At 42.7% G+C, this 23710-nt stretch overlaps 1 protein-coding gene across 2 annotated transcripts in view; it reads right to left on the reverse strand.

Moving 5' to 3' along the window:
- Positions 1-23710, reverse strand: part of KIF5C (kinesin family member 5C) — an 87390-nt gene that overhangs the window by 50445 nt on the left and 13235 nt on the right. For both annotated transcript variants that reach the window (XM_042784034.1, XM_042784035.1), the window contains exons 2-3: positions 11518-11608; positions 4119-4192 (exon numbers count right to left, since the gene is read on the reverse strand). In XM_042784034.1, the coding sequence (XP_042639968.1) occupies positions 4119-4192; positions 11518-11608 (165 nt within the window). The remainder of the gene's footprint in view (positions 1-4118; positions 4193-11517; positions 11609-23710) is intronic.

Consider the following 23710-nt stretch of genomic DNA (forward strand, 5'->3'; position numbering starts at 1 on the left):
AAATCAGATATTTGGAAACATGTCAGAAATAAAAAAGTATTAAAGTATTTTGTTTCTCTTTCACCACTATGCTAGAAAGCTGAAGGGAGATCTGGGTTGAGGGGATTTGGGGATTAGAGTAACATATTCTGATTTAAGCTTGCTGGGCCTATTGCCAGAGAACTGTGCCTTACAAACACTACTGTTCTCTGTGTTAATTTGCACAACTACCTTCCTCTATTCTTTCAAGAACTGAATATTAACTAAAACCAACAATTTCCCTGCCTGTGTAGCTCCTTTTAAGTTGCACTGCTCTTTTTCCAAAAGCCAGACACATACAGGAAAGCTAACACCACTTGACAACTGAATAGAAATATAAACTCGAAATAAAAACCTTTTCTAACTACAGCGTACGCTGTATTGTTATTTTGAAATGTTTTATGAAACTGCTTAAATGTACAATAACAAGTCAGTAGTCATAAGACTCCATCAGAACATAGTGTCTAGTAACTCTAATATATCTTTGTCCAAGTAATACTGCCCACAACAGTACAACAAAGCATCTTACTCCAAACAGTGGTAGGGAATTTTATTTTTATTTTTTTTAAATATAGTGGGTAACCGTACAATTCCAAATACTGAGAAGTCAGATTTGATCTGTAATTGCTACAAACTATTAAACACCATTTTTTTTTTAGCAAAATAGGAAGAAAAGCATACACATGTATATGTGTTTTTCACATGCATGTTTGTGAATGACTAGTGGGTCACATGGACCTGCTTTCCAAGTTTCTCAGCCTCTACTATTATACTCAAACCTAATTTTCCTAGACGTTGCTTCCTTTATGCTAAAGCTGGTGAAATGATAGTCAACTTCTAAGCATCAACCTAGGATGCAGGAAATTTAACGCGAAGAACTGACATAATCTCTCCCTCTCTCTCAAAGCCTGTATTTAAAGTAGTTACGAGGTTTCTGCCCTTGAATTACACACACATCTTGGGGAAAAAAAACAGGGAGGGCATATAAATAAATCAGTTACATTGCTGGCTGCCTTCCCTATAAAGCAGCACTCAGCTGTATCTAAACCGTGAATATTTTATTTATATTATACAAATATTACCTTCTGCAGCAGAAGCAGTTAAAATGCTATACCATATCCAACATCCTATTAAGCTTCTCCAAAACTAAAAAGTCCTTGTCATGTGATACACTATTTTATTTCAGACTATGAGAATGAAAAAGAGGGTGATTACATAAACTAAATCCCTGATGGAGGAGAAAACTTGTATGTCACTTAAACCAAACCCCAACAACTTGTTTTACCTTGCCACTACTCATTTCCATCACACAGCACTGCTACTGAGCAGAGACTGCAATACAATTTTCACACTATCCATCCCTTCCCCCTGAAGAAGACCTTGAAAAGCTCATTGAAACCAACCAACTACCCTGTATTAATGCACTGAGTTTTCCAAAAGAGCAGAAAGGAATTTTTCCTAAACTAGGATAACCAGAGATATGTTGATATTTCTTCAGTGCTGGCAAATCCAACCAAAGGCATGTCTATACTGTAAAGTACTGCAAAATGCACAATTCCTAAGGCATCAGAGACAGCTACAGAACCAGAAACGTTGGAGCTATGTGGTGCCCCCTTTCCTGTCGTACCCTTGATCGAGCTGGGTTGTGAGCTCAGCCAAAGGATGGTTTGAATTCAAAGTTTTGTTGCAGAAACTCCTGTCTGCACAGTTGTGCGTCACCTTTGCGATCACTGCACCAGGTAAACATATCCCCTAATAATTGTGGGGGAGTGACAATTTATAAAACTATTTCGTTAAACATTCTCCCAGTCCCAACAAGTTCTGAAGTAATTATGCTTTCCTTTGCATGGCTTTATCTAGCTCAGAAGATAAATCAATCTGTAAAACATGATGAAGTGTGCACGTAACTCGACCACTGCATCTGCAACTTCCCGGGCTTGGGCCTTCTCACTGTTTAAATCAGTAGAAACTTCAGTGAAGCAAGATCACATTCAATGCTTTAAGAAGAAAGAGTCAAGATCTTTAAAATGCCGTAACACCAGCAGTCTGTGATGCATCGAAAAATACTCGTTTTTACTCTATCATAAATGGATTTTTATTAAGACAAGAGAAGGTTGAAGCAGGTCCCACTATAATTTATGGAGACCATAAACCGCAAGGGAAGAGAAAGGGTAAGAGGTAGGCTATTCACTGGAAATCTGGAACAAACAAACAAAAAAAAAATGGAAAAAACACCCAAATCCACGCTCAGGAATTTAGCTGTAACTTCAGAAAGAGTTTGGAGAAATGTGCTGCTGCTGCTGCCATTGCAGTTAGTAAACTCCCCCAAAGCACCTGTATGGAGAGTTATCTGCCCATTAAAGCCTCTCATTTTGATAAGAACATTAATTTCCACATCTAAACATAGCAGGCAGGCAGTAGCAACATTTGAAGAGCAACATTTCAGACAGTGATGCTTTATTTCAGGATGTTGACATAGTAACTATAATCTATAGGGACCTAGTATCGAAAACTCTACTACAAGGTCAAAGCCCATCAATATAATCTTGTGGGTAAAACCTTTTCAGAAGGTATCTGTCCTGCTATACAGCCTGGTAAATGCTTTATCTAGCACAGGAGAAAGACCTGTGTATCTCAGAAAGCCTATCCTGGCTATATTATACTACCATGTCCTGTTTAAGCTTAACACTAACACTGAAGCATTTCACATTTCACAGAAAATCCTCCATAACAGCTTCACCAAGAAGATTTACTATTTCTTCAACTTCAGACTATTTTTTTTCTTCCACAACGTACTTTAGCAACTTTACAAGAGGATGATAGGTTAAAAGGGGGATTAAACTGAATATAGACTGGATTCCACTTTAAAATGACAGCTTCTTCTTTATTAAAGAAGTAAACCAGCCATTTTTCTACAGTCATTTTCTTTATCACAGCTTGTAATTCTGAATATAAATTGGCTTGAGGAGATCTTTCCCCATGCTATGTGGAAGCACTAGCTCAAGCCCTGCAGACATTTTGATTTAATTACATTCAGAGCTGGTGGATTACTCAGCCATTGTGCCATCTGTGAGGGCTGAGCTAGTGATTTCCCCCCATCCTCGCAAGGACAGACTTAATTAGACATGAGGCATCAGTTATTGCATCCTCCAGGAAAGGAGCAACTGTAGCAATCGAACAGCAATTTCACCAGGGCCTGTCGGCTCCAGAGAATATTGCTTTTCTTCTCCTTTAACCTTCAGGTTAGGTAGGTCACCTGTGTTAATGGTATTGCAAAACCATCTGATGCTGTTAAACAAGTGAAAGCTCATTTTTCCCCTTCATTTAGCAAAACTTTGCTGTAGACCTGTTTTAAGTTCACATCTGAACTGAAATGCTCCAAGACACATACACCCAGCTGTACAGCGTCGTGATGGAACAATCCTATGCAAGCATTAAATGCTTGAATGATCTTCCTTTTTTAGCAAGAGACTAAAATATCTAAATGTCTTCTAACTGAATAGTTTAAGGAAAATACTAACACAGGAAAAAAAAAAACATACACTGTCCCACTTCATGTAGCAGAAATATGAACAGACTTGGGACTTCAGCCACTGGAATTTGGTAGAATTTGGTATTCTTCTCCACCAAAGCAACAATTCTCAAATTCATCCATCTGTGCTGCAGCACGCGAGAGTGGTATTCCCAGAAGGGGAGTGCAAATGAGAAAACCAATAACCAAGGCCTGAATTTTCATAATCACGCATGTAAGGGAACTCTACAGACTCTTATTACTGTTTTCATTTGTGGATTAACAAATTTCACTCAGATCCTTCAAAATATACACATACCTAAACTGTTGTGACAAATATGGAGAAACTATACTTGGTATTTTTCACTCACCATTTGTTAGTTTAGCTAGGTATCTGTAGACATCTCTTGAAAAAAACCTTCACATTGAAAGAAATGCTATAGCTTAAAAGGCAGTAGAAGCTAAACATGCACAGATCTCTTTTTGTATGTCACTCACAGCTGGGCACTCCAGATAGCTGGCTTGTTCAGGTAATTGGTACATATAATCCTATTGCTGCTACCAAACTGGTTTAATTTTGCCACTGTACCTCCATAGTATGTGTTTTTCCTGATGATGTCTGTCCGTAGGCAAAGATTGTGCCATTATAGCCTTCCAGAACATCTGCAAGAAGAAAAACAATGAAAACTCACACTGACATCTTAAAGTTGGATTATCAGCATTTCAGAAATCTTCTACAATGTTGAAGCTCAATTAGAAAATAGTTTGTGCAAGAAGGAATGGGAAAAGTATGACATAACTAGCTACCTTTAGGCCAAAAAGAAATTCTGTAATAAAATGTAAATTAGAGAATTGCAGAATTATTGACAAATCACTTTCCTGGGGAAAGAAAAAATAAATCTCTGGACACTAGATGTTATCCAATATACCTGTGTAACAAGGAAAGAGAAAGCTTAATCGCCTGTATTTTAAACCATCATGCCTCATAAAGAAAATTAAACAAACTCATACTTTATATTTCTACGACTGTAACACCTTCAGCAGTTTATGGGCTCATTAATTTCCAAGCCGGTCTGCAAAGCAGGAGAGCAAAGCAACGAGAAAGTCAGATGAACAGGAGTTTGCTTTCTTGAAAATATACTTCTCTCAAGGCAGAATGAAAAATTTGATACTGCATTATGACACAAAAATAGCCATTTTTAACTTTGCAGTGGTTAATGCCTATAGTAGCTTTCAGAAATCCGGGAGGGCTGTAAACCAGCTGGTTCTTACTCACAGTCCCACGTCTTCACTGCTGCTGAAAGGATTACTGGGCGGGACTTGCTCCAGGCAAGTGAATTTAAAGTCTTAAATAGGGCTACCTATTTATGCATCTTTCATATAAAAAGGAGTACTACTTACTATAGTTGCTAATAAAGAATGAAGGAAACCTTCAGTCTAAAAACCAGTGGTGCTGCTCCCACCAGCCTCCTCTGAAGGACCCCCCGGGCAGCGAGGAGGGTGCTCTGCCAGGGGCACCCACCTTCCCCCCGTGCCCCTCGCCGGGGCCAGCAGCATCGCACTGGGGACCACAGCTCTGCCGAGGGCCTCTGGAGCAGAAACACCCCCCAGGGCCGGAGCAGCCGAGCTGGGAGGGTGCCAACAGCGAAAAAGAAAAGCAAAAAGCAAGCTCGGCTCTTGCAGCCTGCAGAGGGGACCGAGAGCTGCCACCAAAGCCCAGCTGGCAGGGCAGAAAGTTGCCTGGCCACGGCCACTTCCCAACGCATCTCCTGCTTTTAGAGTTGGTCTTCTGTGCTTCTGAAATACCTGTTACGTTTCCCACCTTCTATATCTATATCAACAGAGGCTACCAGGAGAAAAAGGCATGTATGTGTGTGTATGTGTATTTACAGTAAATATACACACACGACTATATTATGAATTATTACACATAACGTCATACATATTACATTTACATAAACACACACACATATAAACTCCTTATTTTATCTTCATATGCATGCATGTCGATGGTCCAGATAGGAAGGATAATCAAGATACGATAAAAAAATATTAAAAGAATGAAGAAGGAACAAGCATGAAAAAAAATCAGAGAAAAACCACAGAAAGGTGATTTCAAATAAAAGAAACAGATAAAAAGGCAGAGAGATCTTTTTTCAAAGACAACTGCTACACAGATCCACATTTCCTATACAGTAATACTGAGCAAAGATGAAATTAGAATAAAGCCATTTGAAAATATATACTCTAATTAAACCCAGAGCATAACTGTTTAAGCTGTGGTAGAACTATTTTGGAGAGCTGAAGAGGACAGACATGCCAGTGGTTGTATAGACCTCCACAAAATATTGCTGGGTAAATTTTTCAACTCTTGAAATCTAGGAGAATGACAAAGTTAGAGACTATAATTACTGTCATTCTGGTATTAACATTTTGTAAGAATTTAGCATCCTCATCTGTTTATAAAAATAGAAACACTTATTCTTGCTTTAAGGAAACAAAGTTTAAAATAAATAATTATAAGTAATAATTGCATAGATAAGAAACCAGATGCCCAGCTGTAGATGCAGCGCTATCCTGAGTTTATCCCCTCGACCCTTCACCAACAGGGCCGAATTTCATGTGATTGGTATTTCAAAACATTCATTCACCGATTCTTTTGTGAAGGGAACATCTCCTTGATTTTCAGTTCAACACAGAACGAACTCGAGTGGCAGGGAAGGGCTGTAACAACGTTAGCTTGAACCCAGGAGGAAACAGCCGGCGAGCCTCGCTGCCGGTCCTCCAGCTGCACCACCTTCAAAGCCCATTCCCTTCAACTTTCATGGGTGCGATTTTAATGGCTTTTTTCCCCCAACAAATCCTCAATATATACTAAGCGTTGCCTTCGGAAGACATTGAAGTATTAACAAGAGAAAATTAACAGCTTGGCAAATTCCTGAAGATTGCTGATGATTACAATTTTAAAATTAATTCTGCTAGGAGCTCCACTCAACTTGCACCAATGGGTCTAACCTGGGTGAACCAGCAGAAACATGAAGCGCTGCACCAAGGAGACAGAGATGCAGTAGCGTAAGAGATGTGGCAGCAGCTCACAGGAGGTAAAAGTTATTAAATAAAAAAATATTATTTCTTTTAAAAAGTTATTCAGATTAATAATGAATTTCAAAATAGCCTATAAGCAAGGCAATATTTAATGCAACTGTATTTGACATTTTTTAAATAAAAAGCTTACTTGACACTTTTCCTATTAAACACATACACACATACATATAAGCACAACAGGGAAGCAGTGATATTTAACTTTTGAGGCTACATCCAGCTGTAAGTACTCTGTATTGTGTACAGAAGGCTGTGTCTTCGTTAGCCAGCAAGGAAAGAAGATATTTGTGTTTGGACCTTTTTTATTCTAGACTAAAATCTAGATGGAAGTTGGAAAAGAAGGAAGGTTCGTTTTGATTTTAAATGGAAACCAGCACACGGGGAAGATGAGCTGAAGTGTCTGGAAGGCGCACAGAACTAGAGTTTCAAAGGTATTTAGGCATCAAAAAATATAAATAATTGTCCAGGGGGGGTGGTTCAGAAATCCTTGAGCAAACACGTGCAACTTGTTTACTTCTAAAATACCACCTAGCACCCAAATACCTTTAAATTCCCAGGACAGTTAAATTGAATCTAGGAGTTCACTACTACTATTTCCTCTTTTTGCCACACCTGGTTAAACAGGAAAAAAAAAAAAAAAAAAAAGTCTGAATTAAAAAAAAATAAAAAGGTTTATTATCTCCAGGTGAATGCGAAGTACAACATCAGCTCTATACCTGCACACAGCCTAGGGAGAAAATAACCCGATTAATCAACTGTTATGTAAGAAAATTGCTCAGAATTTTCATCAATGTGTACTAAGATATCTATGCTTCCTCAGGCAGAATGTAAGCAATTTACCTCCGCAGTTAGCAAAAAATACCTTATTTTATAAAAAAGTAGTCCTTTGCATCACCTGCAATTAAAAAAGTGGTCTCAGAGGTACAAGAGGTTGTTTTGGTTGGAAGGCTTTCCACCTTAAGAACGTTAATATACCATCTGTCAACTGAATAAAGAGAGAAGACTGTCCCAGATAGAAACAGCCTGCACAAAAGAGGGAGGGAAAAAAAACAGATGAACAAAGTGACTGAACAAAACTCAGCTGGGATATTTATGTAACTCATAACAAAAAAAAAAAAAAGGTCCAGTGCTTTTATTAATTCCTGGTCCAACTCTCTCTATGACAATTTTGTTTGACTTGTCCTCCCCACAAAAGCCAGTTAATGGACTCAGCCACTCAGCTGCTGCCAGATGGCCTTTTTCCTGAGGACGGGTAGGACGAGCAGCCACGGTCTGGCCCTTGTTTTAGGGCTACAACACAGACTGGCTCAGGTTAGGGACCCAGAAAGTCTGTCCAGCAGCACCAGAGCGTCCAGCAGAGCTCTGCAACAAACGGCCAAGGGCAGATGTGGACTAGAGGCCTTTCAAATGGACCACTGACAACTGCAGGGGTCTTAAGAAGGACCCGGAGCTGCTCGAGCGGGTCCAGAGGAGGCCACGGAGATGCTGGGGGGGCTGGAGCAGCTCCCCTGGGGGGCCGGGCTGAGAGAGTTGGGGGGGTTCAGCCTGGAGAAGAGAAGGCTCCGGGGAGCCCTTCGAGCGGCCTCCCAGGGCTTAAAGGGGGGGACAGGGAAGGGGGGGAGGGACTCTGGGTCAGGGGTGTAGGGATGGGACGAGGGGGGACGGTTTTGCACCGAAAAAGGGCAGATTTAGGTGAGCTCTAAGGCAGAAATCCTTCCCTGTGCGGGGGGCGAGGCGCTGGCCCAGGGTGCCCAGAGCAGCTGTGGGTGCCCCCTCCCTGGAAGGGTTCAAGGCCAGGTTGGACGGGGCTGGGAGCCCCCTGGGCTGGGGGAAGGGGGCCCTGCCCGGGGCAGGGGGGGGCACTGGGGGGCTTTAAGCTCCCTCCCCACCCAAACCACTCTGGGATTAATGGCAAGAAGAAAGACCAAATGGCTTTACAGTACTCTTTTCAGCCTTATTTCTACAGTCAAATTTTTACCTCTATACTTCTCTTTCATCTCTAAACTTTCTAGTTTTGCAACTCAGCATTTGAGGCCCATATTTGGAACCAGAAGAGAACATCAATAAGCTACCCAGTGAGAGCAACCCCACCACCCAAAAAATCATTAAAGCCATTTTGCCTCCTCACAGGACACACAAACGTGCAGATGTTCACATGTGCACCAATGTGCCCATAGCTCCAGTGCTCAGCAATAGCTTGGGCCATTCTCCCCTCAGTGTAATTGTAGGAAAGATGCAAAATCCAGACGCAGACATCCATCTGTGTAGATGGAGAAGATAAAGCTGTTTTCTGGCAATAGAAAGCAACGCAAAACAAAGCGAAAGCGGTGGCAATCACACACTATTGTTCTCTTTCAGATTTCAGATCTCTTTCTTTCTTAGGTTGGTTAAAAAAATGCAAACACAACTTCCCAAACTGTGGTCATGTGCACAAGCGATGATTCCCCACACAATTCCACTACTGGTAGTTCTGCCCGTGGGAGTACCTTGAACAAACACCATCCCAGCAGCCACCCCGATGCAAATCACTGTAACACAGAGATTGCTTCTCCTCCTCTAAAAACCCCCTTGTTTCTCATGCTTCTCACGTATGGAATGTGAAATACTTTGACTTGGCCATTGAGCTGTTTACTTAAATCTAATCCCACTTCTTCTTTAGTGAAAAAAACCCCATTTAGATCATTCTTATTGTCAACATCGTTATTATAACCATTGTTTTGGAGACTGTTAGGCCAGCTGGCATTTTCTATAACAACATTAATCACAATGAAACCATCAGCCATTTCATGGGAGTATAATGAAATCTGATAACAAATGGCAACCTTGAAAAGCTATCTAAAAAAGTCTCAGACATTTAAATAGTGCTCCAAGTTGTAATGCACTCAGCTCGTATTTCCATGTAGTAAATTACATTGTTCTATTCTATCAGAAACAGTCCAGTCCATTTCACATTCTTCACTTTATTAGGCTTTAAACTGGAAATTAAACATAAGGAAATGTAAGCCCAGAGCTCAAGGACATCACTACAGTAACACTGTGCTCTCCTTACCCCCCACTCCTTGTCTTATACTTTCCTCCTCTCCCCCTCTCCTTTTTTCTCTCTCCCCATCGCTCTCTCATTTTCTCTCCTTCTCTCTTTTTTCCCCATTTCTCTTTCTCTTTTCCTTTCTTCTACAGCCCCTCCTCCACCAAAATTGCCTTTCAAGTTATCTAGAAGGTCCAAGTTAACATACATGCAAAAGCATGTTTGAACTGTATTTTCAAATAGTACTTTGGAAAGTATTTGCCTTTCTGTTTGGTTAATGAAGAAGATTTAAGTCACTGATCTAAATCTTCCAAATTGCTCTCAAACAGGATTTTATTTCTCTCACCATTTTCAGAGGAAACCAACTTCCATAGGGGATATAAATACCCTCTGCAAGTCTACAAACAGCAATATGCTGCTTCTGTTAGCACACACTGTAGTATTGAAACAGTTCCCCAAACTTCCAAAAGTTGAGTGGTGTGTCAACAACCCGAACTAATGATTTCTAAGCTCTACAACTCCGATCCCACCAGTTTTTATTAAAGGCTTACCCGTCTGAAGTCAGAATTGCCGTAATTAGGCTCCCCTCTGAGAAGAGGCCACTGAAGTCTTATGACTCATTTCCTCTCTCCAACATCAGATAATTTAGCTTCTGGTCTTCACCCCCAACCATCTAGGCTACAGGCATGTTGGTTTGCTCGAGGCTGTCCGAGTGAGCCAGCCAGTTTCCTCCAGAACAGAACCCAGGGTTTGCAGCAGGGCTGCTCACCCGAGGGACCTCTCCCCACCAGCAGCCACACAAGCTCTCAGCAGATCCAGCTCCGTGCCTGAAACGCTAGCGAGTCCTTCTGCTTCAGTGGCTTCTGCACCTCTGAGTAACCCCCAAATCTCTCACGCCGCATAAATTCCACAGTCTTCAACACGCAGCCTTGCGTTGCTATACAAGCACAACTCTGACCAGCTCTGACACCATTCCCACTGTCTACACACTTTGATTTAAAAACCAAAATGGAGGATCAAATTTTGGGAGGCACAGGGACACCACGCAAGGTGAGGGAACAACTCAAGCAGGTACTACTTGTAACCCCTGAGATGCTGCAGCAGTTGTAATGCCATCACAGGTGGACTATCCAGAATCAGAACCGCGTGGGAGGTCTGAGGGTGATTTGGGAGGTGGGGGAAATATTGGCAGGCAATTAAAATGCACCCAAAAAGCTTGATTTTAAAGTTAAAATATTTTCATTTCAACAGTTTATGAAGGTTTTGTTTTAAACAAAGAGGGTGCTATTCAATAGGCACTTGTATTCTCATTTTAAAGTTAAAATCTTTTAATTTCAACAGTTTATGAAGGTTTTGTTTTAAACAAAGAGGGTGCTATCCAATAGGCACTTGTTTTCTCATTTAATTTTTAAATGCAAGTTATGTGCATGCAAAGCAGCTACAAAACCAGTGCCTTCTATGTTCTCTTTTAATGGTCCATCCTGCCATTCAAAGACACAGCTATTCCACACTCATCCTGCACTGAACAGTCTCATGCTGCATGAAGAACATGCTTTTTGTTGCTTGTCATATATCACAAAAAGCAAGTATTTGTGTGGAGTAATAGTCGTGCACAAAGAGAAAGTAAGGAACAATTACTTCCATTCCTTCAGCTCTTTTTCTTGGTTTGTGTAGTTTGTTTTTTGGTTTGATTTTTTTTACACAGACAAGGCCTTAAAAAAGGAAACACTTGGAATTACTAATTACTAAACTCCTATACAGACTTTTAAACATTTATTATCCTGTATGTAAATAGCTTGAGGGGACAGGGAGACATCTTTTTCCCTCCCCCCAAGCAGGAATAAACAAAACCAACACCTACCTTTAACAATCTGTTTGGCACAGGCGTTATAAACTTGTTCCTGGGTTGTATTAGGAGGTAACACTCTATCAAAGACATACGGCTTCCCTTGCTGCAAACAAAAGAGAAACTCTGTAAGATAAGGAACATTTAAAACAGTTTATAGACCCAATTTAACAGGCATCCCGAAATGCAGCATTTACTACAAAGGAAGTCATTCAGTGCAATGGAGACGACAATATTTTGTTGAGTAAACAGATGTGACATCTCATGTACTACAAAACCATCTTTTCTGTTGCTGGCAAATAAAATGTGGCATATGTTTTCTGTGTGTTCACATTTGGGTCAGCAGCTACAGTTGCAGAAAACAATAAGCTGAAATATCAGCAATTCGAAGTTGATTATTTTCTCCCTCTCCTAGGAGTCAAGGGGGAATAGCCATATAAATATTTGCAAAAGATTTGCTGTTCATTACTGCAAACTAGTGAAAGCTGGGGTGTGACAAACACCGATCAGACCTGAGAGAATCAAAAGTTTGCAGGTCCTGAGAGCTGCCTGCTGCTGAGGACGGAGTGGCCCAGCATGATCCAAGCATGGTCCCAGCACACTACATGTTCCTTCGGCAGAAATAGCCTGGGTTCATTTCTATGCTAAACATGCAAACGTGTGTCGGTAAAACCACAGGTTAGACCCAAAACAGGCAGCCCAGCCAGACTGTTACGTTGCCCTAAACTTGTATTTTGTTCAGAAATTGTCGTGATTTTTATCCTTAGAACCAACAAACAACAAGATGCCATGTGGAAAGAGCTCCAGAACAATATTTTGAACGGGATGGGGGCCCATTTCCAGGTTGTGAATCACCACCGACGCTGAGCTGCCCTAATTCCCAGGTGACACCACAACTGACATTTGTTCGGTTGTGCTGTAGCACAGCCCGCACATACACTTTCAGAAAATCCTGATTCCTCTTTGTAGTGAGTATAATCGGTTACAAGAGAAACACATATTAACAATCCTAAAAATAGCTTTGTGTGACACTTAAAAGGCAAATCAATTCTTAAGACAGCAGTTCAGGTCCTTACAACTCAAAACAAGCAAGACATTTGCATTGGAAATATGATTCCTTTATTTCAAGTTACTAAGCGGATGTGTAACATCTTTTCTCATCTTCCACCAAAGCCTGTAATATTTCCCTTCAAAGATGTGACACCTGCTCCGAGAACAGCGTAACGAGGGCTTCAAAAAGCTAACTGCGAGGTGGCTGGATACCCGCTGCAGGAGTTGTGTTCTGTTGACTCGATGTGCCATTTCTGCCATTTACAGCCAGCTGTTCAAACACTGCGCTCAATTAGCCATTTTTGTCACACTTTGATTTTACTTCATGCAGATCATAAGCTTACACTTGCCTGCTCCTTAAACTCGGGTACTTAACAGCCACGGGCGAAAATAAAACACAGAGGTGTTTGCCTGCAATTTGTGCTCTTCATGTTTCATCCCAGAATCTCAGATCTCAAGGATAAGAAGGCAGTTTATCGGCTGTTTAGTAAATAATTCATGGTCTTGCGCAGGCATGGGGTGAACACTGGGCCATCCAAGCACCCTATTTGGTAAGACTCAAGTCCAAAGAGGTGGCTCAGACCGGTATCACCATTGCAGCCCCAGACCCCAACTCTCACCGGTGGCAGCCCCAGCCCCCGGGGGAGTGGGGGGACCCCCTGGGAGCACCCAGTGGGCACCCACCCCAAATTCTGTCTCTCCACAGCTTTCCACGGACAGTGCCCGTCGTGTGGCTCTCAGCTAGACAAAGCTCTTTTTTGCTCCCGGGATGAGAAGGGCTGCCCAGCCCTGCTATAACTATTCTGGAACAATTTCTCAAATGGACTTTTTACCTCCTTACCCCCATTTTGCTTATTCCAAGCACCAGGCAATAAGCCCTAATGCAAGAGGCCAAAAACCACACGGGCACGCAAACTCAGCCATCCACTTAGCCCATTTATTTCCTTCATGCCTGAGTTGAGGCTTATTGGCTAAGCAACGTGAGAGAGTAGCAGAGAGCGACGCCAGTTGCTCTGGTACAATCAATCCAGCTCTTCTACTGCACTCTCAACAACTATAATGTCAGAGTGCCCCCAAAAAACAATCCCATCATAATCACGCCACACGCAGCTGAAAGAGGCACTGGCTGCGACTGTTATTTAGCTGCCAAACTGAAAAGCTACAAATGTAAACCAGCAATTCGCAAATGCGCTACATAGGTCAAATTTCTTCCTCAGGATTTTTTTTCTGGGAAGCTAGAACGTTCATCACTGATATCTCAAGAAAATAAATGAATGTGAAGGATCGCAAAGCATCTGTCACCAACTGCACAAAATGAGAGCGCTCCATTATCCAAGCAGTACTTATGGGGTTGTGGGGAGGTTTTTTGTGCTTCACCTCTGCGTTGATCTTAGACAAAGACGACTCAAGCCTCACGCTCCTTTCAGCAAAGGAGCATGATGAACGGGCACAGACCCTCTGTCTAGCCTCAGTTTGAGAGTTTATACTTCTTTTGCTCTACCATTGCTTCTCCTCTGCCCTAAATCCTCTCAATCCTGCTCAACCCTCGTCTCCCCACCTACACCACCAACAGCACTCCCTGCTCCTTCGGCTCCTCATCTTCCTCCCTCTTTCTTTGTTCAGAAGCTCCTGCTCCGGTCTCCGATGTTGGAGAAGTGTTGGGCACTTCCCGTCTCACCCCACTCACCTTTTTTAGCTTTCTGAGCCTTCCATCTCAACCAGCTCTCCTTGGAGTCCTCCTCACCACCATCTCCACCCAGCCCCAGGCTCCTGGTGGCAGGCTGTGACCTTCAGCACCTCTCCCACGGGGCTGTCCCTCATCCCCTTCCACGTCCCAGCTGGGCAGCCCCCAGACCCACTCCACACGTGTCCTGCAGGAGCTTACCCTCAGCTTACAGAGGCTGCAAGAGACCACAACACCTGAGACAGGGAGAAGATGCCCAGCCTGAAGGAAAGCTGTGGCAATTCAGCCGAGATACTGTAAAGACAGAAGATTTTTCTCTGAAGCAAGCTACGGTTTGTTTTTTTTTGTTTTTTTTTTTTTTTTTTGTTCTTGTTGTTTTTGTTTTGGAGTGTGTTATCGTTATAAGCTCTTCATGTTTGACAGCCCTTCCTCCAAGGTGACAAAAGCCATATCCATCCTACAAAGGCAACATGCTGGCAGATCCAAAGGTTTTGCTCCAAAGCAGAGAGGGAGGATGAGCAAGCATGAACACCACCTTATTTTTAGCATGTTCCCAAGCATTACTTTTTCCCTTATTGTCACCTTCAGAAATCAGAAATAACATAACCCTTTTTTTTTTTTTTTTTTCAAACGTAACTCAGCTTGAATTAAATACCAAAATCAGGAAAATTTCAGCCTTATTAGAGCTTATTCATGAAAGTAATAAGCAGCTAGAAATAAAGTGTTATTTTCTGAGCTGATGCTAACAGTTTTATCTGTGCACCTCCTCCATACATTATTTTTCTAACTTTCTCATTATACACAGAGTATTATCTCTCATACATAAATCACATCTTCCTCCCTATGCCATTACTTCCTACAGTCCCCCTGACAATCTGTTCCATTAACTTATGCCACTGCTGCATAATGGCTAGGATAAGTGCTCCCATCCACCCACACAATTCCTGCTGAAGTTGTATTGACAACATGATAGATTCCGTTCTGGCCCTTCCATAGCACAAAGAATGCTATTCATATGTGTTGCCAATTATCATTTCACCAGCTTTATGTGTAGAGTTTCCTACCAAGTTTACAGGCTTGGCATTTTAAAAAAACCTGAGGATTTCACAAACACGAAAAGGATCATAACCATAAATGCATACTCTACCAAAACCATCATTTTACAAGCGACATCACAGAGCAGTACTATCACCAGAAGCTAATATAGACTCAATTAATAATAACCAAATACATTTCCTGCTTAAAAAAGAAATCTCAACTCTCCTAAATTCCATATAGACAGGAAATGAGAAGTGCTCAGTGCTTAGAGCTGCATGCTAACAATCAGGAGCCTTAATGCAATTTCATGATTAATTCCCTGTGATCTTCAGACAGACGTTCAGGGTTGACTCCATCAGTGTATCTGCAGGTTATGACGCTAAGCAAGATGACACATGACTTTCAGGTATCTGAGCTTGGAGGCAGAATCCACAGTCCAGGGTCAATCCCCAAAGTGCCTTATAAAAACCAAGGGTAAGGTGAGATGGCTTAGAACAGGATTTCCAACAGCCAGCATGGAGCTTGGATATATAATTGCTGAAGCAGAAAGGAAGAAGAGAGCATACAAAATGCTGGGTTTCTTTCCTTTTTGGGGGCTCTGAGGAGTCATTTGAGTCATATGAGGAATTATAGCCTGAAACCATCCGCTAGAATTAGGGATACCATCCGGATTTATCCCAGGACAGATGCAAGTCTGTTCTGCTTGAGCAGAACCCAGCTGTGAGCAGGTTATTGGACGACTGGCAGTTGTGAATATGCCTAGTGCAGTTCTGACCTCAAGCGTACGAGCTCTGCTGACGGCAGAGGCGAAGCTCATTCATACCTGCCTGCACAATGCCATGCCAGCACACACTCGAGGGGGATAGCGTCTCGAACGAGACCCAAGAAGAGGCCACGTCTTCATTTTTAAAAGCCAGAAAGACATCCATCAGTCCATCCAAGGCTCATCTCCACATGTCCCAAGGAGCGCAGAAGCAGACAGGGGACCCAAACGGCGGACTCCAAGAGGAGACACCCTGCCAGGGCTCCTGCCAAGGCTGTCCCTGGAGAGCGCCTGCCCCACGGTCCAGGTGTGAAAGCCATCAAGACGGCTCTCAGGATCACCCTTCAGACTGCTTAGGGGTACAGCACACATAATGGGGTGCAGGGAAAGAACATTCCAGGATTGCACAAGAGTTAGGGGGTGATTAGGGGAGGACAAAGGCAAGGAAAGGGAGGGATGTGGGTGATTTGAGGAGGAACAAACCCGGGATGAAGAGGTAAAAGCACCAGCCATGTAAGCAGGCTGCTGGTCACTATGCTTGTCTGGCCATGTCCCACACCCTACCAGCACAGTCCTAACTTCTTACGAAATTCCTTTCTAACTCCTTCTGGGTGAGGGAGTCCATTCTGCGTGCATGCATGTGTGCAGGGTTCTAAGCACCAGCAACTGAAGTGGGACCTCAGGTCACGAGGTCCATGTGCCCGTGCTGCCTTCAGCTGAAACAGGCAGACAGATCACGGACACAGAGCCCCTCTCATTCGTCTTAGTCCTCTGTCCTCTCCAAAGGCAGGAATGTTCTTTTCTCCACAAGCTGGTCAAATAAAAGCATCCCCTTTATCCCTGTAAAAGCAGTGCAACAGTCACGCAACCATCAGCCGACAGCTTGGGAAAACTTTTGGTCCCTGCAGAAACAAAACAGCGCCAAATCACATGGCTCAGTTTATTAGATGAATCTGGCAAACTGTGACTCCGCTGAAACTCTGTCATTATTATTCTGGCTCTCTATTCAAGTCAAAGAGTTTTACTGATGCAGTTGGAATGAATGATCTATGAGTGGGTTTAACATACCATCCAGGATGCCACTGCCAGTACATACAATGGATGTGTATACAGGTAATAGAATCATGTGATGCGTAGGAGCTTAATTAATGGGAAATTATTTCCCAGCTAGTTTTCACTACCGTAAGTGTTCTTGTAGGAGAGGTTTTATAAATAAAAGATATATAATTGCAGGCCTGGAAGACAGAATTTTTCAAAGAGCAGAAAGCAAACTATTACCAGCGGCAATTCAATTTTGCAGTCGAGGCACATCCCTCACACAGCACTGAGCTTCTCCCTTAGAAGGTGGCATGAAACACATTTCTTCCCTCTAGCCTACATAAGTAGCAAGTGAAGCCTTTACTCCCTTTGAAAATGTAGAGGCCGCATTTACTGAACGCTGCATCAAACTTGCTCCATTCGCAACTGGGATAAATAGCTGGCCCTGCAAATTTCCCCTGGAATTAGACAGAATTTATTAGACAGAAGGACTTATTTTCCCCACAAGTTCTAGAGATTCTGCAACTACAAGGTTGTTACTATTTTGCTGATAAAGCACAAGAAACAAACAGGATCTATCCCATTCTCCTGAAGCCATCTATCTCGACTGAGAATTGAAAGCATGACTAAAGACAGAGGGAGAAAATAAATGCATGTTGGCAAAACAGTGAAATTTAGTTATTGTTTTCCCTTTATTCAGTCGTACTGACTAGGGAAATGCTACCGCTGCCTCATCCATTTTCTATGTTAGCTTGCCCTTTAAAAACATTGGGGCAGTAGTCATCTAGTGGGTGAAAATTCAGAATACTTGGGATAAAAAAAAAAATTAAGGATATTTATTCAGAATAGCCTGAATACACTACATAAGCAAACCAAGTTGTCCAAAAGAAATTCTTAAAACTGGTAATACTCCTAAAACTCATTTGAAAAATAAATTAAAACAAACAGTCATGTAAGAACAGGCACCGCAGAGCAATTTGAGTCGAACACAACATTACTTTTGCATAGCTGGCTTAATTATTGATCTACCTTATGAATATTTCTGTGGAGCTGACGGAATTTGGCTCATGGACAGCGATCCACTTTTTGCTTTTGCTCCTGGCAGAAAGAACGTTTAACTCCTTGCAACAAATCCTGTTTTCAGAAAGCATTATTTTACTTTGGTATAGATCTGCAATTTAGGAAACCAAACCTCAGAAATTATTTTAAAGCTTTTCATCCACCTAGATGCATGACCTGGAAAATACACTCTTTAAGAAACTTTATATGAATTTTAAGTATAAAGATCTCCCTATACGAAGCCAACTATTAAATAATACTCTATAGCAATGTTTTTTTTATACTTCTGACACAGCAATACTCAGTGTCACAGCTCTTCATTATTATTTACTTCTGTTGGTGCAAGCTAGTCACCACTGTCCAGACGATGAGATAGACCCAATGTCTTCAGCCACCACAGACCCCACAAAAGCTCCAACCCCTCGCTGGCACTTCTCAGCCTGTCAGATGGGATGTTAGCTACGTTAACACTAGTCACAAAAACAAAATGCAGTGCAAACAGTCTCCCAGCCCCCCCAGCCTGGCCATCGGATGATAAGCTGCAGGCTGATAGGCTCCTCGAATCCAGGAGGAAGGCTGGGGGGGAAGAGCCGGAGAAGCAGCGCCCGGCTGAGCCCGGGAGCTCCATCACTGCTGGAGGCTGCAGCCCGGCTGGCAGCACCCCCCCCCCCCCCCCCACCACCGAAAAACGGGACCTCTTCTTATTTGAGGGCAACCATCTCGTTTCTTCTCCTCCTCCAGCCCTCGCCAGCACCGCGTGGCTCGGGAACGGGCCAGGGAGGTGGAAAAGCCCCAGGCCCCAGCGTCCTCGCCATTCTCGCGGCTTCACGGGCAGGCCAAGCGCCGTGTGTGGATGCTGGCAGCGCCCAGCCCGCGGCATCCTTCGGCTCTCCCTCACGCCGCCAGGACTAGCACCGTCCTTCCAGCCCATCGGCGCCTTGCACGCCACGCGCCAGCTTCGGGTCTTGGTTACTGAACTGCTTATGCAACGGCACAAAAGCAGGTGTTTGGAGAGTGCCGTTATCCTCCTGCAGTTAAATTTAATCTCTGAAAAGATGAAGCTATGTTAATGGTCGTGGGAAAAACGGTTTCATTTGCTGCTCTGTACAGCACTAGCTTAGGACGTGCACCATTCCCCCGCTCCTGGGTCTTCCACCCCACATTAAGAAAATAACTTTTTCATGCTTGCGTGCATTTCACAAAACTGTTTCTTCCATCCTTTCTTACAAAACTAAGTTTTAACTAGATATGTGATTAAGTTGAGCAGACTTCTCTCCTTTATCATAGTACAAAGCCATCAGTGAGGAACTGGACATAGGCTGCTGTAACGGTCCTAGGGGAAACAGGAGAACATCGTCCCCAGCACCATCCCTCTGGCTTTCAGGTAGCTTGCACCACTGTATTATGTATAACAGATAAATACTGGTTTAATTTAATGTACTCTAACTAATTTAATAGACCTTTTCAGGCCTATTTGAAGCTACCCTTGTATCTACTCATTTTACTTCAGCAAAGCAGAGACAAGCTTAATTAAATTCACTTTAAAATGCTGTCACTCACATTTCAGATAAAGTCCTCAAGACTTCGGAAGTTTTTAGGTAAACAGAAATCTTGTAAGGATATTTGCTACATTATAAACCAAGCCACAGTCAGCACACAGGGTCCTTGTCTAGCCTGCTTTTGATAGCTCCCACCTTCCAAAACCTTCCAGAAAAAAAAAAAAAAAAATGTACTCCACAAGCTCTGAAGGTAAGACAGACTCATAATTATCCCAAATTTCTCTCATCAGCTAGCCTATCCTACTCCTTTACACCAACAGGGCAAGAGAATTTGATAATTTCTTTCGTATATAAAACCATGCAAACTAACAGTTTAGAAAGGACAGAAAAACATTATTTGTAAAAGAAAAGAGAAAGAAAGGTAACCTAATTATAGAAGCCTGAGACTCCTTCATCTAAAGGTCTTGTGATTTTAGTAGCAGTTGAGAATGAAAAGAGATCAGCGTATTGTCTATTTTGTAAAAATGCAATACTTCAACATTGGTTTTAAACTACTGAGTTTTTGTTATTTAAAGAACACTATGATTTCCTTTTAACAAAAATTCAAATTTCATAGCCAGAAAATGTAGTAAAACCTATCCTCAGGCAGCTTCCTACAGCAGCAATGGAAGAGGAGTCACACCAGACCACCTCATCAGTGGGGGACCGTGGAAATAAGTTAGGCGTGGAGCAGCATCTCTGCTTATCATCAGTGTTTATAATATTTCAATAAAAAGCAAAAAAGCTAGGTGGGTATTTCAAAGCATGAAATTAAGCGGTTTTGGTGAAGTGAAAGTCCCAGGTAAGATGCTGACCTTCAGCTTCACCTACAGAAGAGAAGCACAACATAAACCAGCCCTGGTTCACGACATAACTACATCTTAGTCTGCTGTGGCAGTGTTGTGTTAATCTCCACTTTGTTAAACATATCACTTACAGATTTATGGGGCAACTGGGTGGCTCAGGAGATTAGTAATGGGATACTGAGCACTGTCAGTTGTAGATTCAAATCCACCTCAGGTCAGGAGAGGTCAAAATGAAACGAGAGGGCATCACTGGTCCACAGAGCAGCTTTCTTTTCAGCATGCACCGCAAAACCAAGGAGTGAAGGGGATCAGAGAACAAACTACACCATCAGTCATGGAGCATCCCATCAGGCTGGATATATATTGGCAAAAAGAAACATGTGAGATGCTTGCACCCCGCTGCCTGCATTGCACGGTATTTGTTCTGCAGAGGAAGCATTCCACAAGCATAAACCACCACGTTTGCAGCTGGGCTATATACCCATTCAATCTCTCGGGGATTAATCCAGAGCCACTCATTTATTGCGTGACTGAATCCTGAGGGAGGAGTTCCTGGAGGGTCTTGAAACTGTCCTGGTAATCACAACACCAGCGAGCCCCGACCCCAACAGCCAGTGCACGCAGAGAATTCGGGCACATCTCTGCTCCCCGAACTGTCTCCCTTCACGCTGACCTGTGCAGAGCCAAGCTGCCGTCTGCGTGGTGGCATACCACGGTGAGAACATGGTTCTCCACTGGGGACACACTCCACCAAACAGGGTTCAATTGTTCTCATCCCATTACCACCGATCGCAAACCGTAGGACCAACAGCAACACTGGTACACGTAGATTATTTTCCTCCGCCCTCAAGAACTGAAAGATCTCAAGTGTTCAAAAGCCCGGACTAGTAGCGTCCAAGACAAATGAGAGAGGAACACACGAGCGTTCATAATCTAACAGAGTAACTGTACTCCCAGAGATCAGAAAATAACCCTCACACCTTGATACCTGGCTGGCTGAGAGTGTTCCTGATTTACAGGGAGACCAGTAACAACAACTTAGACTTGCTTCCTCATTTACAAACCGAGATACTAAATGCCACTAGTGCTGGGAGCTTGAATGTTTCCTGACCTAATGCTGCCGCAGGATTTTAGAAGCCAACAATATAATAGAAACGTTATCTCTATGTCTGCCCCACCCTCCCTTCATTTAATGTAATTAAAACCACATGCACTGAAAACACATCAGAGAATTAAGGAAGGAGAATGACAGCACCACTATTTCTGTACTTCCCCCTGCCTTTTCCATTGAAAAGTGATATTCAAAAGATGAACTGAAAGGGCACCAGGCGGCGCAGTGCTGCATCTGGTTTTATCCATAGAGATATCTGATGCACAGCTGCCCTGGCATTGCCTTCTATTCTGCAGCTTGCCGGCTTGTAGCCTAGCCTTGTGTTGTATATTGGAAATACTCAGCTCCGCATCTCAACGGCTATAGTAACAGCTACAATTTGAGCATGGAAGAACCTTCACCCGAGCTCCGACGTTGAGGCAGGCAGAGCAATTACCCTGTCACCAAGTAATGCAGACAAGTTGCTCCTGGCAACAAACCTCTTCAAGCATGGCCAGAGAGCAGCGTTCACTGAACAGAGACCCCGATGCACACCAGCCTCTGCACATCCACCTTTTCTCTCCCCTCTGGTGCCGTGGACTCTGCAGCACCTGGGGCAGACCCATTGCTGAGAGGTCCGTGCTTCGCAGTGAAATGTGCATCTGAAAGCTTATTTAATAAGAACGTGGCGAGAGATCAGCTCTTCCAGGAAGGAACACGCAGGAACTGCAGCATTTCTTACAGCCTTTGATTCCCGCTACAAAACCACTGACCTCCTTTCACTCTGGTAACACTTCCATTGATTTCTTTTACCTTTTCTTCTGATTCTCATCTCCATTCGCCCAGGTTCTTCTCGCCCTGCCATTTCACCGAATTTAAGAGTGGTGGGGGTGGAGGAGGGAGGAGGCAGCTCCCCTTCAGGAGGAACAAAGCCACCCAGCACCGGCCAAGCATGGGCCCGGTCACTTGGAGCCTCAGCTCTAGTCTGCAAGATCACCAATTCCTGCCATCCGTACCCTCTGGATAAAGAGGAACCTGCTCACACCCATCCATATAGCCTTACGATCAACAAGCTTCTGTACTATGGCTTGTTCCACTGATTTCCTTACATAGCTCATCTAGAGGGAAAAAAAAAAAAAAAAAAAAAAAAAAGCAGAACTCTTACACTTGATATGTCCAAATCTCACAGTTTTAGCACCAATCATCCAGTCTTCCTCAAGCTAAAGCTTCTGGGCCCAGGCAGGTATATTAAAAAAAAAAAACAAAAAACAAAACCAAACCACAAAACAAAAGAAAAACAAACAAACAAACAAACAAACAAACAAAAAAAAAAAAAAAAAAAAACAAAACAAGACCTCAATGCTATACGTAAAGCCCGTACACTTGTGGGAGCAGGGTCAGGGCACTGCAGTGCTTGGTTTGGTAATACTCAGCAATCCTATTCCAGTACAGGCATTCTTATTTGTACTTCTAGTTCATAAAAATTGCATTAAGTAATCAGACAAGTAGAGACCAAAAGAAACCAAAAGAAATGTTACAAAAACATTGCAACACCTTACAAACTACAATTACTATCTCCTCCATTTTTGCACCAGTTATCAGGAGGAAAACAGAGTATTTAAGAATCTGGATTTTGATTTCTGAGAAGTTCATCCATCCCTGATAAATAAATCAATCATCAAGAAATTCAGAATTGTTTAAATCTCATTCAAAATTCAAGTGGAACTGGTTCCAAATGGCTTTGCATTTGGTAGCGAGTATGTCTATGCCAACTTGTCCCATACTGAGAAATTTGTGGTGACAAGTTGTGCTTTCCTGGACAGCTGGCAAAGGAGTTCTGATTGTGTTCCTACACAGAATACAGCCCAAACAGTTACATAAACAACATGAATAAAAGTGGTATTATTGAGCTAGTTAAAACACACACACACAGACACGCACAACAGAACATCCTCTTGTGAACTTTGTAAGAACACAGAGCTTCAGAGTTTCTTTTTGAAATGCACTGCTTGGGCCTTCTTTGGTAATTTTTGCTTTTTTTAGTGCAAAAATACATTTTCTGGCTTATAACCCCTTCCTGTGCTCTCCCTGCAGCTAGAAATGCATTACAGCTTACATATACAGCACATCTCCTCTCAGAGC

The sequence above is a fragment of the Tyto alba genome, unplaced genomic scaffold, assembly GCF_018691265.1.
Source record: "Tyto alba isolate M040663 unplaced genomic scaffold, T.alba_DEE_v4.0 Super-Scaffold_7, whole genome shotgun sequence".
Lineage (NCBI taxonomy): Eukaryota > Metazoa > Chordata > Aves > Strigiformes > Tytonidae > Tyto > Tyto alba.